Source organism: Carcharhinus amblyrhynchos, chromosome 2, assembly GCF_965287045.1.
Source record: "Carcharhinus amblyrhynchos chromosome 2, sCarAmb.v2.hapA, whole genome shotgun sequence".
NCBI lineage: Eukaryota > Metazoa > Chordata > Chondrichthyes > Carcharhiniformes > Carcharhinidae > Carcharhinus > Carcharhinus amblyrhynchos.
Window position 1 is genome coordinate 83,488,940 of NC_137325.1, and position 19,407 is coordinate 83,508,346.

Here is a 19,407-nt window from a genome sequence, read left to right on the forward strand (position 1 = left end):
GAAGTTGATAAAGAAGGGTAGGAGAAACTATGAAGCTGGGCTAGCGCTTAATATAAAAAAGGATAGCAAGAGTTTTTATAAATATATAGAAAGGAAGAGGCTGGCTAGGGTGAATGTTGGTCCTTTAGAGGATGAGAAAGGGGACCTAGTGGTAGGGGATGGGGATATGGCTAAGATATTGAATAACTTTTTTTTGTTTCTGTCTTCACGGAGGAGGACGTGAATAATTTGCCGGGTGTTAGCGATGGAAAGGTGGTAGGACTGGAGGGTCTTAATGACATTACTGTTACTAGAGAGGCGGTGCTCGACAGACTGGAGGGGCTGATTGTGGACAAGTCCCCAGGACCGGATGGAATGCATCCGAGGGTTCTGAAAGAAATGGCGGAGGTGATAGTGGATGACTTGGTGGTTATTTTCCAGACATCGCTGGATTCCGGGTAAGTGCCGGATGATTGGAAAGCGGCTAATGTTACGCCGTTGTTTAAGAAGGGTGCCAGGCAAAAGGTGGGGAATTATAGGCCGGTTAGTTTAACGTCTGTGGTAGGTAAAATGTTAGAATCTGTCATTAAGGAGGAAATTGCGAGGTATCTTGAAGGGAATTGCTTGATAGAGCAGACGCAGCACGGTTTCATTAAAGGGAAGTCGTGTCTGACAAATTTACTGGAGTTCTATGAGGATGTGTCTAGGGCGGTGGATAGAGGAGAGCCGGTGGATGTGGTCTTTCTAGATTTTCAGAAGGCGTTTGACAAAGTACCTCACAAGAGGTTATTGCAGAAGGTCGAGGGACATGGAGTTGGGGGTAGGGTGTTAGCGTGGATAGAGGATTGGTTGTCAAATAGGAGGCAGAGAGTGGGGGTCAACGGGTGCTATTCAGATTGGCGGATGGTGACTAGTGGAGTGCCCCAGGGGTCGGTGCTGGGGCCTCAGCTTTTTACCATTTATACAGATGATCTGGAGGAGGGAACCGAGTGTAGGGTGTCGAAATTTGCTGATGACACCAAGATTGGTGGAACGGCAAATTGTGCGGAGGGTGTGGAGAGTCTGCAGAAGGATCTAGATAGGCTGGGCGAATGGGCCAGGAAATGGCAAATGGAATTTAATATTGGCAAGTGTGAGGTGGTCCACTTTGGTAGGAATAATGGTAGGAAGGACTATTACTTATGTGGCGAAAAACTGCAGCAGGCGATGGTGCAGAGGGACCTCGGGGTCCTTGTGCATGAGTCGCAAAAACCCAGCTTGCAGGTGCAGCAGGTGGTCAGGAAGGCGAATGGGATGCTGGCCTTCATAGCGAGGGGGATTGAATATAGAAGTAGGGAGGTCTTGCTGCAGCTGTATAGGGCATTGGTGAGGCCACAGCTGGAGTACTGTGTGCAGTTTTGGGCGCCGCACCTGCGCAAAGATATTTTGGCCTTGGAGGGAGTGCAGAGGAGGTTTACTAGGCTGATACCGGAGTTGAGGGGGTTGAGCTATGAGGAGAGGCTGAATAAATTGGGCTTGTACTCGTTAGAGTTTAGAAGAATGAGGGGAGATCTCATTGAGACGTATAAGATGATGAATGGGATGGATAGGATAGAGGTGGAAAGACTCTTCCCGCTCAAAAAAGACAGTAGGACTAGGGGGCACAGCCTCAAGATAAAAGGGGGGCGGTTTAGAACGGAGTTGAGGAGGAACTTCTTCACTCAAAGGGTGGTGAATCTCTGGAATTCTCTGCCCGTTGAAGCGGTGGAGGCTGCCTCGCTAAATATTTTTAAGAAGCGGGTTGATGGGTTTTTGATAGGAGAGGGGATTAAGGGTTATAGGGAGAGGGCGGGAAAGTGGAACTGAGCAGCGACAGATCAGCCATGATCTTATTGAATGGCGGGGCAGGCTCGAAGGGCTGGATGGCCTACTCCTCCTATTTCTTATGTTCTTATGTTCTTAACTTCATCAAAGAACTAGCACAGCTACAATGGATTGCATGATCACCTTCTGTATTGTCATTCTATGGTTATATTTGATTAACATCTTTCTTCAGAAGTAGTATAGATTGAGAATGTGGACAATTTTGAAATGCCTGAAAAGCATTAAATAAACTGCTGAATAAAAAACTCTGCTCTGGGGCAAGAAACAAACATGAGGATATACTTTAAATAGTAAATTTCCGAATGCGGTAAAGGAGCAAACGTGGCATGGATGTGCAATAAATAAAATCACAAAAAGATTGGGTTGAATGTGCATTTAGAAAGAGATTTATATTGAAAAGGATAAATACCAAGGCAAAGCAGTCATCATACTACTGAGTAAAACAATGGTTTTGGCTGAAGCTGGAATGGGTGCCCAATATTTTGTCATATGATGAAGGACAAAAATGACTAAGTTCACTTAAAAGTATGACTATATTTCCTCAGCTGGGAAAGCCATATGTTCAGCTGTAATGCTGGCCGCTGATAAGAGCTTGCAAATGAAACTCAGACGTACTTGAATAATCGTTCAGATGAGGCACTGCAAAATTGTCATGAAACATTTTCATGTGGAAGAAGAAAGAAAGGGGGAAAAAAGAATGCCTCTTTATTTCTGGCAACATTTTCAAGAATCTAGTACAGTTAACTGCTGGTATAGATGTTTAAACAATTTTATTTCTGGCTTTCTTAATCTGATATCTTTCTATTTCAGTCAAAAACAAAGAGAGAATCCTGGCTCTGTGTTTGGGGAAACTTGGCTTTTTTTTGGCTGCAGACATCATGATCGAGATTATTTGTTTCGGTAAATACACTGTTCTGATTCTTTATTTCCACCACTACTTAATCTTCTGTAACTGAGGATCTATTTACGGAGTAACTTGGGACATTGTGCTAACTCAAATCCTCTTTTCTTTCACCCTGCATCTTGCACTGTTGTCTCTACAAACCATAACTTGAACCCTTCAAACAACAATCTTTTCACTTTTACATCAAATTACTCCTTTTTAACCTATTCCAATAACCCAACTTCCATCTGCATCCTCAAATGCTAAATGACATTCAGACATGCTCAAACACTTTGTGGAGCTCTTTCACTGGTACTTTTCTATGGAAGTATTTCTTCAACTTCAAATGGAACTAGGCTTAAAAGATTTTTGATTTGAGGCAGATCTAATAACCTCCTCAGAATTACTTCCAAGTCCAAAAATGCAGTCCTGGTGTGATTCACAGTTACCAGCATCACTGTGCTGAAGTGAGCTGAGTTTTACCTTACTGGAAGGTAAGCTCACTGCATAATTTGATGCTGGCCACAGTACATAAAGCATGGGCCAGAGGCTAAACTGTTTGACAGCACCAGCCCAGTAAAGGCTAATTGTGGGACTCTTTTTTTTTAATTAAATTGATGAGACGCAAAGACTCCATTGTAAAATAGGTAGTTGAAGTAAAGGTAACCTCCTATTATTGAAAAACAGCTATGCTGTACCAAATTCCAACCCTTCACAGCACACCTCTGCTGAAGCAACAATTTTAAACCAGTACTTAGTGTGTGGCATAACATTCAGTTGCTTTATTGGGCTCCCCTAATTAACTTCACTCTTGAGACTTGTTGAAGTTGAGCACAGTTGTGTGGGCTCCCAGCATGCTTCATTTCCTCGTGGCACAGTGGTTAGTACTGCTGCCTCACAGTGCCAGGGATGCGAGTTCAATTCCTGGCTTGGGTTACTATCTGTGCCGAGTCTGCACATTCGTCCCATGTCTCCGGGTGCTCTGGTTTCCTCCACAGTCTGAAAGATGTGCTGGCTAAAATGCCAGATCTTTTAGCATTTGGCCATGCTAAATTCTCCCTTGTTGTATCCAAACAGGCACTAGAGTTTGGCGAGTGGGGGATTTTCACAGTAACTTAATTGCAGTGTTAATATAAGCCTACTTGTGACACCAAATAATAAACTTAAGCTGCACTGGACATTGAGTCGGCCTCAGGTCTTCAAATCTGATATAACAGGAAACTTGTGGTTAATTTACAACAGAGTAGTGGCAATGAACATTGCATTATTTGCCCACAACAGTCTTCACTTTGTTTTGGAAAACTTCAGTGTAATATTGTGATCCCCTGTATTCTCTCTGTAGTCATTTTTAAAGTTTTTGTCTGGGAAAGGAAGAATCTTAACTCTTGGCAGTTGTGGTTCAAATATACATGATAGGATAGAAACTTTAAATTTCATCTTCAAAAATTAAAAAAAAGTTCAAAATTTGAAATCAAAGAAAAATGCTGGAAAAGCTCAGCATGTCAAATGGGGCCTGGCAGAATCGATGGAGAAAACAGACTTCAATAGAAAAAGCATAGACCTTTTGTCAAGATTGGGAGACATTGCAAATGAATGGACTTTAAGAATGATCAAAACAAAGGGATGGGGAATTAAAAACCCTAACTATGTCTCTCAAGAGGATTGGCAAGACATAGAAACTAACTAAATGGAAAACCGGAAACAGCAAAAATGCTTCTCGTTCCTTTGCCTTCCAGAAACGAGTTAAGAAGCTTTCAAAATAATGGCACCTTGACCCATCTGAAAGTCTGTTTCTCAAGGGATCAACCCAAGGACACGTCAGAAGGAAAAGCAAAATATGTTCAACATCTACTTAAGCTCTTTGCTGAAGATGTCACAAGAATGTTGCTGAGTGAAAATGGATATTTGTATGTATGTGGGTGAGTAGAAATGGATAAGTTCATGGTATTACTGCATATAATCACATGTTACAGAGTGGCATAGAACAGAGCATGTATTTATCTCATAAAAGAATTACATATATAAAACATCTGGGCAGTGCTGCATTTCTGGTCATTAAGGCACAGAAGAAATTTACCAGCTGATGTATAAATGTTCAGAGTATATACATCCTGAGGTGGATGAGATTGTTGATGCATGGTATTAGAATTAAGTATAATAGTTCAGATCTTCCGAGCAGTGACAATTATCGTTGGATTTCTGCTCTGATCCCACTTTTCCCCTGCCTCGACGCTGCCCTATATTTCTTGATGGAACTTCCAAGCCTAGTTTTCTCAGAAATATGGAGCACAGATCTCTTGGACAGTTATGGGCAGCGCAGCAGATAGCATTGCTGCCTCATAGTGCTAGGAATCCAGGTTCAATTCCAACCTTTGATCACTGTGGAGTTTGCACATTCAGTGTGTATCTGTGGGTTTTGTCCGGGTGCTCTGGTTTCCTCCCTCACTCCAAAGATGTGTGGGTTAGGTTGATTGGTTGTACTAAACTGCCCCTTGGTGTCGGAGATTACAGGGTAAATATATGGAGTTATGGGGATAGGTCCTGGATGGGATTGTTATCAGTGCAGACTCGATGTGCTGAATGGCCTCCTTCTGAACTGCAGGATTCTATGAATTCCGTTGGATCATAGTCGAGCCTGGAAAAGGCACCAAACAGCACTTGCTGTCATAAGGTCTGGTTAAACGTCCAGTTTGAATGTCACTGAATGGATGGGTGAGATGGTAAGTAGGGTTGGCAGTAGGAGCTAGGCAGTCAGAGCCTGGTCAGGAGGGGTAATCGGGTTAGTGGGTATGCAGGGGGAGCACGAAATTGAGGGGATGTAATTCCCTCTGGGTTCCTGCCTGCCCCAACCATGCAGCAATTTTATGTCGGAGCAAGGTCTCAGCCAGAAAGCCCACTCTTGTCCCAATTAAAGTTCTTAAGTGGCTGCGTATTGGCCTCCTGAGGACTGTTTCCCACCCTCAAAGATTGAACTTGCCCAAAAATAAGAATAGGATCTCAATTGGAAAGGGGTGGGGCGGGTGGAGGGTGATGATGGGCTAGGGGAGAAGGCACTCTCATCTGAAGCTCCTGCTTAATGTGGGGTTTAAGGTCCAGTGACCTCTGAACTTCCTTGCTCCCCAAGGCCTTCCCTTCCCTCCCCATTCTGGGATTGTTTGAACTTGCCTTGGTCTCCTGTATCCAGACAAATCTCAGATATCCCCCTGCATTTCCTATTCAGTCCACTGTAAGTCCGGTGGTCAGCAGCTCCCTTTGGCAGGATCTCCTGGAGCAAATGTCCTCCCTGCAGCCAATTAACTCTTCACTCGAGTGTAATTTGGCTTTGGGGCATTTTGAGTGCTGCTGACTTTTTGGGTGGTGAAAAGTGAAACTCTGCCATCCAAAAACGTTAGACTAACTTTTATTCTGTTTAACATTTTTCTGGGTAATTACCCAGGTAAATACATCAAAAATATCCAAAGTCCCTGATCTAACTCAAGGCCCCAAAGGGCAGGGCAATTGAACGTTGAAAGTTGAAACTTTCTGGGCAATTGCCACAAAGATCAGGATGTCAGTCCTTCTGCGGGTCCTGACGTACATCTTCAGTTGTACGTCTGGTCTCCAACGATCCAGAGATTGGAAGATGTGCTTTGATCTATCTGTAGTTAGAAAGTTTTTTGCATTTTAAACTAAAGCTGAAGTAACCAAATATCCAATTTAGATGAAGAGAAATTAGATTTGGCCAATAAGAAGGGTCAGTTATACAAAACAGTAAAAACCCATCCTTAAGTAAATATGTCCACTCTTGAAACAAAAGAATACTGGGCTTTATGGTACGAGAAACATAATAAAATAAATGACTATGGTTAATTGGTATGAAACCTTAGCAAGAGCATTGTTAGAGTATTATCTGCACTTCTGGTCTTCACCCTAAAAAGATGTTAAGGCAGCAGGGAAATGTTCCTGCAAACTACTGTCATCTCCAACTTTCCTTTCCCCTCAAATCCATGGCCATGTTATTGCCTGACAGATCAATGCCTATCTTTCACAGAACTTCTTATTAGGATCCCTCTAGTCAGGTTTATACACTTGCCACAATAATCAAATGTTTCTTACCAAAGTCACAAATAGCACACTTTGACTGTGACACAGGTAAACTATTTCCCCTATGCTTCTTCATTGTTGCTGATCATAGCTAGAGAATCACCTGTGATGATTTATCTTCCTGTTCCATAGTATCCCCCAAAGATCTATCCTTGTCTCCCTTCTGTTTCAAACTGCTCCTTGGCAACATCTGAAAACTTTGCGTCAGATGTTTAATGATGCCCAGTTTGACATTACCATCACCTTTCTTGATTCCTCCACTCTTTTTAAATTATCACTTTGCTTATCTGACACCCAGTACTAGTTGAGCTAAGATTTCCAATTAAATGTTGGGAAGACCATATCTTGCTCCAGACTCCACTCGCTGACCCACATTGACTTCTGGTAAGTAGTGTTTTGGTTTTTAAAATTCTTTTCCTTATTTCCAGGCCTTTCTGTGGCTTTGCTTCTCCCTATCGCTGGAATGTCCACCAGCCGCACAATTCCCCCAAATCTGTGCTCAACTAATTTTGGCCTCTTGATCACCCCTAATTTGTTGGTGACTTTGCTTCCAGTTACCTCAGCTGAAGCTTCCCTAACCCCCCACCCAATTCTTTTTCCTCCTTTATGACACCTTTTGAAACCTGTCTCTTCAACCAAACTTTTGGTCGTCTACCTTAATATTACTTTGCGCCCATGTGTCCAGTTTTGCTTTGGGATGTCTTATTACATTAAAGGTGCTATATAAATAGCAGTAGTTGAGAAGATACTGCATAGGGGTGAAGCCCACAGGTTACTATGCTCGGGCATTGGGTAGCAGAAGGGGCTATGACTAAAACCCATTTTCAGAGTGGGCATTTCTCTCACCATATCACCCATCAACCCCACCTCCCCTGCCCACTAACTGTCCTCGCCTCTCCCATTCCCTCCACAAAGCCCCACACCTACCTGCTCCTGTGAACTCCAGCAGATCCAACTATGGCCACAGCTACCCATGATGCTGCTGAAACTATCAAACTGGCAGGCCTTTAAGTTGAGACTTTTCCTGAGTGACGAGCACAAATCCCACCTTCAGCCAAGTAACGCTCCTTAAAGTATCAAATGGCTGAGGGGTAGCCATGGTTTGTGTTTTCAGTGACGTAGTGGGAAACTCCACAAACGTGATCTGAAAAATCCTGTCCTATGTCGACTTGGTTGCATGATTTAGATAAATGCCACTTAAAGGAACATTAGTTGCAATTTTTAAAATATATTTCCATACCATGCCTGAATTATTGAATTTATTGAATCTGGCACTCCGATATTCTCCCTGCCCTTTTGATCTTTGCCATCATCTGAATATTAATAAGGGGTTGTCTGGTTGTTTGGGTTATTATTTATCTACGACCAGCGCTCTGAGTTCTACGTGGTCTATTTGTTTTATGGAATCCCTGAAATTCTGCAAAGCTGGTGAGCAAAAGTAATTGCTGTAGAATCAGATTGTAAAACCATGGTATTTCATTTCAATTCCCTGACTTTGGTCAATTCCAGGGACATTGCAATATGGACTCCATGTACAGCATGTGACTTGTTACCTGTTTCCTTTAAGCAGATTTTGATAGTTGTATATGGGCAATAATTTGTGTCACATTTTGTAATGTTCCTATTTTGGGGCATGGGAGGAGAGTTAAAGCTGGGGGAAAAAAAAGGATTGAAAATATACACTTTATAGAGGGTTGGTCAGAACTCTGCTGAACCTCACCACCTACTATGTAATGTTGTTTTCTGAAACCTTTAATTTGAGAGATTTTACCAAACCACCAAGCAGATGGTGATATAAAAGCAAAAATTTAAACATAGACACTTGTCTACTGTAATAATAATTTGCCTAGTTTAGAGAGTATTGTATTGTGTTCAGGCTTTCATTGTAGTTTGGAAGGCACAATCAGGTTTCTTCCCATCGCCTTGCTGCGAGTGATCTGGTCCCATCAAATGTACAATAATAGTGCTGGACAGGGTTCGGTAACCACAATACAGAAGAGCTACATTTGGTGTTAAATGTTTAAATCCTATTTAATTAACATTGTTCCCTGCATGGAAACTTGCCTATTCTCTGGTTGTGTGGAGGAGGGATGTGAACCTGTTTCTGGGGAAGAGAACATTGTGATCTGCCGATATCAATACAGACTCAGTGAATAACTGGGAATACCAAATTGAATTGTGGAGGTGACAGTATGCCATGTTCTATGCCAGTCAATGCAGCAGATTGGCTGACCTCTGCTTCAACACATGTTACAGGGTAGAAATGGGCAGTTTTAGTAATGGTAGACATTGGACCACTGGAAAATGAGGCTGGAGAAGTTATAATAGGAAACAAAGCAATGGCAGAGGAACTGAATAGTTACTTTCCATGAGTCTGCATGGTGGAAGACACCAGTGGGATGCCAGAGCTCCAGGAGAATCAGGGGGCACAGTGAAGGTTCTGGGGAAACTGAAAGGTCTGAAGGTGGGTAAATCACTGGATCAGATGGGCTACACCTCCGGGTTCGAAAAGAGATAGCTCAGGAAATTGTGGAGGCATTGGTGACGAACTTTCAGGAATCGCTGGAGGCAGAGAGGGTCTTAGGCTGGAAAGTAGCTAATGTAACATCGCTTTTTAAGAAGGGAGGGAAGCAGCAGACAGGAAACTAGGGCAGTTAGCCTGACTTCGGTCATTGGCAAAATTTTAAGAGTCCATTATTGAAGATGAGATCGCGGAGTAATTGGAAGTGCATTATAAAGTATGATTGAGTCAGCACAACTTCATCAAAGGGAGGTCATGTCTGACAAATCTGTTAGAGTTCTTTGAGGAGGTAACAAGGTGCCGCTTAGGAGATTGTTAAATAAGTTAAGAGCCCGTGGTGTTAAGGGTAAGATCCTGATATGGATAGTGGGTTGGCCGACTGACAAAAGGCAGAGAGCGGGGATAAAGGGGCCTTTTTCAGGAGGGCAGCTGGTGACTAGTGGTGTGCCTCAGGGGTCGGCGCTGAGACCACAACATTTCACAATATACATTAACAATTTGGAAGAAGGAACGGAAGGTACTGTTGCTACATTTGCAGATGATACAAAGATGTGTAAAGGGACAAGTAATATTGAGGAAGCAGGGCGGCTGCAGAGTGACTTGGACAGGTTAGGAGAGTGGCAAGGAAGTAGCAGATGGAAAAGTGTGAGGTTATGCACTTCGGAAGGAGGAATGGAGGCATAGACTATTTTCTAAATGGGGAAATGCTTAGGAAATCAGAATCACAAAAGGACTTGGGAGACATTGATCAAGATTGTCAAGATTAACGTGAACATTCAGTTGGCAGTTAGGAAGGCAAATGCAATGTAAGCATTCATGTCGAGAGGGCTAGAATATAAGAGCAGGGATGTACTTGTAAGGCTGTATAAGGCTCTGGTCAGACCCCATTTGGAGTATTGTGAGCAGTTTTGTGCCCTGTATCTAAGGAATGATGTGTTGACCTTGGAAAGGGTCCAGAGGAGATTCACAGGAATCCCTGGAAAGAAGAGCTTGTTGGATGAGCTTGAGGACTCTGGGTCTGTACTCATTGGAGTTTAGAAGGATGAGGGGGGGATCTTATTGAAACTTGCAGGATACTGCAAAGCCTGGATAGAGTGGACACGGAGAGGATGTTTGCACTAGTAGGAAAATCTAGCACCAGAGGGCACAACCTCAGACTAAAGGGACGATCCTTTAAAATAGATGGGGAGGAATTTCTTTAGCCAGGAAGTGGTGAATCTGTGGATGCCAGGTCATTGAGTGTCTTTAAGACAGAGATAGGTTCTTGATTAATAAAGGGATCGGGGACAATGGGGATGAGAAAAGTATCAGCCATGATTGAATGGCGGAGCAGGCTGGATGGGCCAAATGGCCTAATTCTGCCCCTGTGCCTTATGGTGCTGATATGTGGTTGGAAACTCATTTTAAAGTGACGTATTCTACCCAAAAGGGTTATTTTGGTAAAGAGTGTAAACTGGTTGTTTTTGTGTGTTGTGCTTCTAAGACTGCATGAAAGTTTTGGTGCTTTAACAAAATGTCCCCAGGCATCTTACAGAAGCATTATCAAATATAATTTGACCCCAAGCCACATAAGGGACCACTGGGACAGATGACCAAATATTTGGCCTAAGAGCTGTCATATAGGAGGGAAGAGAAAAATGGAGGCAGAATGTTTTAGGAAGGGAACTCTAGAGCTTACATTTATGTTCTAAGCAATTGAAGTCACGGCACCGATTTGTGGAGATAAGAGGAGCTCAAGAACCAAATTTAGAGGAGCACATATATCCCCCAACGTTGTCAGGCTGGATGCGGATGAAAGGTTAGGGAGGGGCAAAGTCCTAACGGAGCTTGAAAACAAGGCAAACATGAGAAATTTAAAATCATTGCATTGCTTATTTGGGAGTCAGTGTAGCTAAGCAGGAGTGCATTGGAATAAGGCTCTGGTCAGACCCCATTTGGAGTATTGTGAGCAGTTTTGTGCCCTGTATCTAAGGAATGATGTGTTGACCTTGGAAAGGGTCCAGAGGAGATTCACAGGAATCCCTGGAAAGAAGAGCTTGTTGGATGAGCTTGAGGACTCTGGGTCTGTACTCATTGGAGTTTAGAAGGATGAGGGGGGGATCTTATTGAAACTTGCAGGATACTGCAAAGCCTCACATCAAATAGTGATAAATGCATGTATGAGGGTTTCACTCAGATGTGTTGAAGCAGAGCCAGCCAATGTTACAAGGGTGGAAATAGGCAGTCTTGGTAATAGTGCAGATTAGATTGGAAACTAATTTCATGTATGCTACCAAGGTTTCAAACGTATGTTGCAGCCTCAAGACACTGTCAGGAAGAGGAATTCTGGTCCCTGTTCCAGATTACCATAATTTGAACTTGTCTGGAGGTGCTAAAGTACATGTGCAAGTTTAACACTGGAGCATTAATTAGATATGATTTTCATGCAGCAGCACATGTGGACTGTACACACCCATTGAAGGTGTGGATGTTGCTGGCTAACACACAATGTGTTTCACGATGGAGTAAAGCTTCAGTTCAAGTGATAGCCACTAAAATGCCCCACTGTTTCTTTAATGAATATTGACATAAGTGGCAGTCTGCCCTCCTAATGACCTGTGGGTTTCCTCCCACAGTCCAAAGATGTGCGGGTTAGGTTGATTGGCCATGCTAAAATTGCCCCTTAGTGTCCTGAGATGCATTGGTTAGAGGGGTTAGTGGGTAAAATATGTAGGGATATGGGGGTAGGGCCTGGGTGGGATTGTGGTCGGTGCAGACTTGATGGGCCGAAGGACTTCTTTCTGCACTATAGGGTTTCTATGATTCTGTGATTCTAATTGGCAGTTTCGTGTGCAAGCTTCAACTGCTTTACCAAATTGCATCTCGTATTTTGATTTAAGATGCTGTCTTGACCACCTTGCAGGCTCTTTACCACTTAAGGTATCTGGGAAAATCATTCCTACAATTGCTAAGAAATTGTAATGAAGGTTGTGGTTTCTCATGGTTAACAAATATGTATGGTAAACTTTGTATTTTGTTGCTCCAGGTATATTGAGCTCTTCCTGCAATTTACAGTCCATCAATTTTAATGAATAGAAACCAAGTGGCAGGCTGTGGTTTCCTCCTCAGCACTCCACGTGTGCATCAATACCACTGAAGTAGAGAATGATGCTTCATCGCAGGCATTGAGATTTTCAATAAAACCATGCCAGCATTTGGTGTATTTTAAAATTATATATTATGTACCGTTTTAAGTGTTCCAATTTCTTCAGGATTTTAACTGGTGCCAGAAGTGATGGACAATCATTTTCTTAAGTTATGGGCATACTTTGTAAGGTTTCTTTAATTGCTACCCTAGGGAGGCAAATAAAATCAAAGTAGGGCAAAAGGGTCTGGTAGGGAATTAGAATTATCTTCAACCAGGCTGCTTTCAAAAGCTCACCTGGGAGATGAGAAGTATCTTTATTTCATTCAAGTTTGGTCTATATTAGAAAGGAATGTACCAATTCTTTAAAAAATGCAATGAATGTTATGTCGACATTTGTTTTAATAATCTAAGATATTGATTGTAGTTGTTTTTTTAGCCTTGACTGCTATTGGGGTGGCAGTGGTTAGCACTGCTGCCTTACAGAGCCAGGGACCTGAGTTCAATATCTGGCTTGGATCACTGTGGAGTTTACACGTTTCCAACATGTGACTGCTGTGATGGGTTTCTCCGGGTACTCCGGTTTCCCCCCTCAATCTAAAAGATGTGCTAGGTAGATGCTAAATTCTCCCTGCGTGTGCCCGAATAGGTGCAGGAGTGTGGCGACTAGGGGTTTTCACAGAACATCATTGTGGTATTAATGTAAGTTTACTTACTGTGCAGCCCCAGACAAAAGCAACATACCAATTACTTGCCATTACTAATTGAAAGTTTTCAATTTTTAAATAAAAGCAAAATACTGCAGATGCTGGAATCTGAAGCCAAAAGGAGAGAAAAGAGCTGACATTTCCAGTCCAGTTGACCCTTTGTCAAAGTTAAAAAGCATAGCAAGTGGAAGATATTTATACTGCAGGGGGAGGGAATGAAAGATGAGTCATAGCTACAGAAACCAGGGGAAAAGACTGCTAGTAGCTGTCCACAGAGAGGATAAAGGGTGCGAATAGCCAAACAGCAGAGAAGCTGTAAGCTGTGACAGATAAAGGTGTGGGGGGTGGTGGTGGTGGAAATGAAACAGGTAGAATGTAGAAAAGGGGAAGTGGAGGGAGAAAAAGGTAAGAGAAGGGGGGTGGAAAGAAAAATGAAGAAAGACAAAGAAATAAAAGGTAGAGAACAGTAAAAAAAAAGAATGAAAACAAAAGGGGGTCGAGGTGGAGTTGTTAAGTTCAATGTTGAGACTGGAAGGCCGTGAAGTGCCTAGCTTGAAGATGACATGCTGTTCCTCCAGTTTGTGTTGAGCTTCACTAGAATGTCACAGCAAACCAAGGACAAATATGTGGGCATGGGAGCTAAAATGGCAAGCCCCACCCCACCTCAGTCCCCTTTGATTTCATTCTATTTTAATTTTTTACTATTGTCTACCTTTTTTATTTCTTTATTGTCTGTCTGTCATTTTCCTTCCCTGCCCCCCCCCCCCCCCATCTTTTTCTCTTACTTCATCCCCTTCCCTTACTATTTCTCTCCCCACTTCCCCTTTTCTACATTCTACCCCTGTCCCATTCCACCCACCCCTCCCCCTGGCATCTTCATCAGTTACAGCTTCTCTGCTGTTTGCCCATTTGCACCCTTTATTCTCTCTGGCCGGCTATTAGCTGTCTTTTCCTCTGGTTTCTGTGGCTATGGCCCATCTTTCATTCCCTCCCCCTGCAGTATAAATATTGCCCACTTTCTATGCCTTTTAACTTTGACAAAGGGTCATCTAGACTCAACTTGAGCTCTTTTCTCTCCTTACAGATGCTGCCAGACCTGCTGAGATTATCCAGCATTTTCATTTTTGGTTTCAATTTTTAAATGCTTTCTCTGTCCAGTTTGGTACTGATGATGAATATTGTTAAAGGGATGGGGACGATGGAGGGCTGACCATCCAGCCTGTTGTCAATATGCTTGCTGGGTGTTTAAAAAAACTGTAACTCACGTATTTTTAAAAAAACTTCGAAAATCCTGATTGCAGATGCATGTCAGGTTCAAAGGTCAGCAATGATTATGGCAGCTGTTGAAAATATATATTAACAATGGGCAACAAAACAGTAAGTCCATCTCCCAAATGGACAGCCAACTATGTAGCATTGTTTGTAAATTATTTTCTGTTCGGTAACATTGCCTGCAGTTTGTACCATTGAAGATCAGTGATTGTGCTATTGTTCAATTTCAAAGTAGTTAGCGTTGCTCTGAGAGATGGTAAGCACTCCATTATCACTAATACTATATGCTGAGCTGCTAGACTGGCCTACAATTTGACTGAAATGATTAAGTCCTGACCCCCATTTATTGCCTATCTGCACTTTGGGTTTTGTAGCATCCAGAAGAATATAGGTTCTTGTTGAAACTGCTATTTTACTGATTTTTTTTTTCTAAAACAGAGATGGCAAGAATATGGCTAAAGATGTGGCCAGTTGCCTCACCGAGATTGTGTCAGAAAAGCTGGGAGCGGATACCTTAGCCGCCATGAAAGTTGTGGCCAAACTACGTGAAGAGAAACGTTACCTACAGGATGTCTGGAGTTAATTGCATCAGGAGAGAGGGGAAAAAGTAGATATTTAAAAAAAAAACCTTTTTCACAAAGTGTTGAAAAGTGCAAAACAATGCTGATTGTTGGAAGATGTGTTAGTAAAACACTCTTAGACAGTGATTGGGGATTTTTTTTAAACTGTCCGCGCAGCTCCTTGTCAAAGACACAGAATATGGTGATCCTCTTTGAATATCACTCTGACAATGTTTAGATAAAAGGCCGTCAAACATCTTTGCAAATAATGCACTTTCATATGAGCTTGGATGTTTTTGACAGTGCCATTAGGAATTGCTGCGTTGTGATTTTTTACTCCTTCAAATGCCACTGAATGGGTTATCGAGTTTCATCTGTTTTAATATAACCTCTTATTGTAATGTTTGAGTAAAATGATGTAAATGCATTTATTAATGCAATTTTAAAGTTATACCTTTTATCTGACATCTTTATGGTAAGTTTGTTAGTTATGCACCATATAAGTAGTGAAGATTCCATTGAACTCCAGTTAAGTCTCGTGAAATGTTATAATTTTGGTTTTAAATACCAGCATTTTCAGTACACCCAAATCACACTTAATTTATAAGTTCTCAGGGTTAACTGTGAAACACTGCATTTTGTCACACCACTTACCTCACTGACAGTTTTTTTTGTGCTGTCATATTGTTTACCTTTGACAGCAAATTCTTTCAATTTTTATTCATTATTTAAAAGTCAAAAATGTTGCTGAAATGCATCCATGTGCCAATAGGTACAGCATTAACTTTTGTGATCACTGGAACTGTAGCCTTTGTAGGCCTTAAGCAAAAGAAATGCAAACTCTTTATAATTTTAATTTATTATCTTAGTAGCAGCATAGAATATATATTTTTTTTTCTTGGATTCAGCACTTCAATAGAACATTGGGAGAGGGCTGAACTGCAAAGGCCATGGTGATCCTTTGAATGCACTATTATAAGTTGCGTTGTTCTTCCTGCCCCACTTCCTATTCTGTCAACTCTTTCAGTTCTAGCTTTGTGTTCCTGTGTGCTCATCTTGAAACAGCTAAAGATAACTTATTTATGTTTGTGTTATGGTTCACAAAGCTTTTTAATATGCAAACATATTCTAGATGAATGTATCTTTCAGTTCTGCATATGCCTGCAAATTCTGCAGAGGTACTTTACATATGACTTCTATTAGAATTGTTAACATTGGATACACTTCTTTCATCAAGCACCTTAAACAATACAGGGTATGAGCAGGTGAGGAGAAATTTATTGACATGCAAAAGATTTTTGGAAAAACACTTTTACTGGTTGGAAATTGAATAACATTTAAACTATAGACACAAAACAAAATTGAAACCTGTAGGAAAGCACAAATTTTGCAGTAGGCAGTGAAGGAAAGATGCTGTCATCTGCCTGCAGTTTTTTGTGGGCTTTTGATTGACAACTTCCTGTCATTAGGAAGCTGATCAACTGGACAGCTTCTGTAGGGGATCTGTGGCAGGGGCAGACAATAACACGCTCCCTCAACCATTCAGATTGAAGAATCCTCACTGAGACAGGTACTTTTAACCACACAGTCAGGCTTAGACAGCAACTAACCTCCATCTTTAACTGGGACTGTAATGTAGGTGAGTGACAGTAGGTGCCTCCAAGAAGTTGGGTTGGCACTTTAAATATTACAGTGAGAATCCCAGCCTCATTATTCAACTTTTCAAATTTAATTGTGCACAGCCAGGTTTCTTAACCCACAGGGAATGCAGCAGCTAAAGCCAGGTGAGGAGACTGGTCCAATCCAGGACGTAGGCTCTTTTATATTTAACTGATGGATCCAACATGCCTATCTGATCAACCCCTTGATTGGGCACTTCCTTGTTCCCACCCCTCAATTCTCTTCTGATGCTTGTAATTCCTCCTCCACCACCACCACCACTGGCTCCCCGCCAACTCCCCACTCCACACCACTAGAAAATGCAAGTCTGCCTTTGCCTGTGGCTTTTACTGACCTGCCTCCTGCCCAACTGAAAGCTAAGCCTGCTGATCAGACTGGTTTCCATGTAGGAAATCAATCGGTGACACCACAGAGTTGAAATTCCACAGTGCACAGGAGCTCCAACTTCTGGGTTCCTTATTCCTTACCAATCACCTGCTCAACCCCACTTTGGTCAGGAATCTTCAGATTTCTGCATTTAACTGCATAGGTGGGTTCCAGAAGTTTGTCTAAAAGTAACTACTTTCTGTGGTAGCTGTTGTGTCGAATTGGTTCCCTAATGGCATCGGATGATGCAGACTGTCCCAGGGTATAATCCAGCCCTGTGGCAAAAATCTCAGGCAAAGTGTTTGACACCCTATTTACAAATGAATGGGCTAGTGCCTGTTTTATGTCTGCACAAAGGACCCATATTTTTCCTTGTCCTTATCAAGTATCCGTGGAGACTCAGGGTGACCGTCTGCCCTATACTTTACAGAATCATCCCGTAATTTCCTTTGTCCTATTTATTTGCTGCCTGGGATGCCATTTGCCCTGTATTTCTCATCAGTGACTTGGAGAATGCTGGTGACTCTTTTCTTAGTAAGAAGTGTCACAACATCAGGTTAAAATCCAACAGGTTTATTTGGCAGCACAAGCTTTTGGAGCACTGCTTCTTTATTACGTGAGTGGCATCTCCACATCGAGTCTTCTCTTGCCACTGCTGTGGTATCTCTGTTCATGTGCCATTGCTCCAGTCGGCCTTAAGGAAAGAGAGGAGGGGGGACTGACTGAATTGGACTCAGCAAATCTTTCTTCAAAAAGTCTTAAAACACATCACACAAGAGAAAACTGTTAGCAAAAGGTAATGATATAACTCATTTTCTTGTGGTTCTTACATGATGACTCATTTTCTTATTTCCTGTGCTGACCCTGTCTCTGGTCCCCTTCCCTCAGTCTTTCCAGCATTCTGCATTCCTCATGATTGAAGCATCCCTTATGTCTTCAAAGCTGTCCATCCAATTGGATTTAAATGCATACTTCCTGTCTGTCATTTTGTGGATAAGGAAGTGGCTTTGTGATGTTATCTTTAGGCCCCTGAATCCAATGCTCTGCAGCTTGGTAACCAAGGATGCAGTACGCTATCACTAGATGCATAAAAATGTTGTTGAATTCTGAAACATTGGTACCAAGCAGGATGTAATTCCTGAATTAATTTGACGCTTCGATTAGCTTATTCAGATATCTCTGTCTGTGGTAGAATTGTGATTTGGAGATGCTGGTGTTCGATTGAGGTGGCACAGTAAGAAGTCCCAACACCAGGATGAAGTCCAACAGGTTTCTTTGGTATCACTCACTCACGTGATCACGAAAGGAGCATGCTCTGAAAGCTCGTGATAGCAAATAAACCTGTTGGACTTTAACCTGGTGTTGTGAGACTTCTTACTGTGCCCATCCCAGTTCAACGCTGGCATTTCCACCTCATAAACCTTGCCAATAATTAATTACATTATCCACAAAAATACTACTTGAAAATTGAGTATATTTTTGAAATTTGTGAACATTTTCTATTCTATAAAAGTTGGTTTATTATGATGTAGTATGTCTAAAAATAGTGGGCGAATGGTAAACACAATCTCAAATAAAAAGTTGTTCATTCAATGTTGTCATATTGCTTTTTGTTTCAGTTCCTCATTTCCTCCTCCTCTATTGATGACCAAAATAAATATCTAGATTTCAAAGAAACCCCGGCTGGTTGAATTAGATGTTAGTGAATGTAATGATTTTTTTTGGTTCTACAGCACTCTGTACAGTAGGGTTGGCAAAGTCATTGTTCGGAGTAAAGTCAACAATAAGTGAACGGTCACAGACCCAAAATGATAACTCTGCTTTTTTTTCTCCACAGCTACTGCCATGCCTTTTGAATAATTCCAGCTTCTTCTGTTTATTTATGATGAAAGAAATTAGGAATGGACAATGAATGCTTATCTAACTGGTGATACCCCACATCCTGTGAACAAATGTTTTTAAAAATATTAACTTTTCACTCCAGGAACGTGTGCGTAGTATATATGGTTTGCATATTTATCTTTTCCTCCAAACAGTATAATAGAGAAACTATTCATTATTCCAGGATCACCTTGGAATGCAAAGATAATCCCTGACTCCTTTACCACCTTGAACCCTTCTCTGACCCCTCCACCCTCATTTCCAACATTGTGCGAAAAGCTCATGGACTTCTTTGATTTTAATGGCAATTAGTTGCCTCAGACATGCTCCTTTCTTCCATTAACCCACCTGGCCAAACATGCCCATTGAGGTTTTTCTTTGAGACCCACCTGATGTTCCCTTTATCCTACTCCCACTGAACTACTGATCACCCAAATTCTCCTGGTCCCTATGTCAGCAAATATTGTAAAGTTCTCACTTCAGGTTTG

General features: G+C 41.9%; 1 protein-coding gene across 1 annotated transcript in view; it reads left to right on the forward strand.

The window, feature by feature from the left end:
* Positions 1-18,631, forward strand: part of mtrr (5-methyltetrahydrofolate-homocysteine methyltransferase reductase) — a 69,546-nt gene extending 50,915 nt beyond the window's left edge. The window contains exons 13-15 of the mRNA XM_080208256.1: positions 2,653-2,742; positions 4,462-4,644; positions 14,871-18,631. Coding sequence (XP_080064382.1) covers positions 2,653-2,742; positions 4,462-4,644; positions 14,871-15,015 — 418 coding nt within the window. The 3' untranslated portion in view covers positions 15,016-18,631. The remainder of the gene's footprint in view (positions 1-2,652; positions 2,743-4,461; positions 4,645-14,870) is intronic.
* The last annotated feature ends 776 nt before the right edge of the window (positions 18,632-19,407 follow it).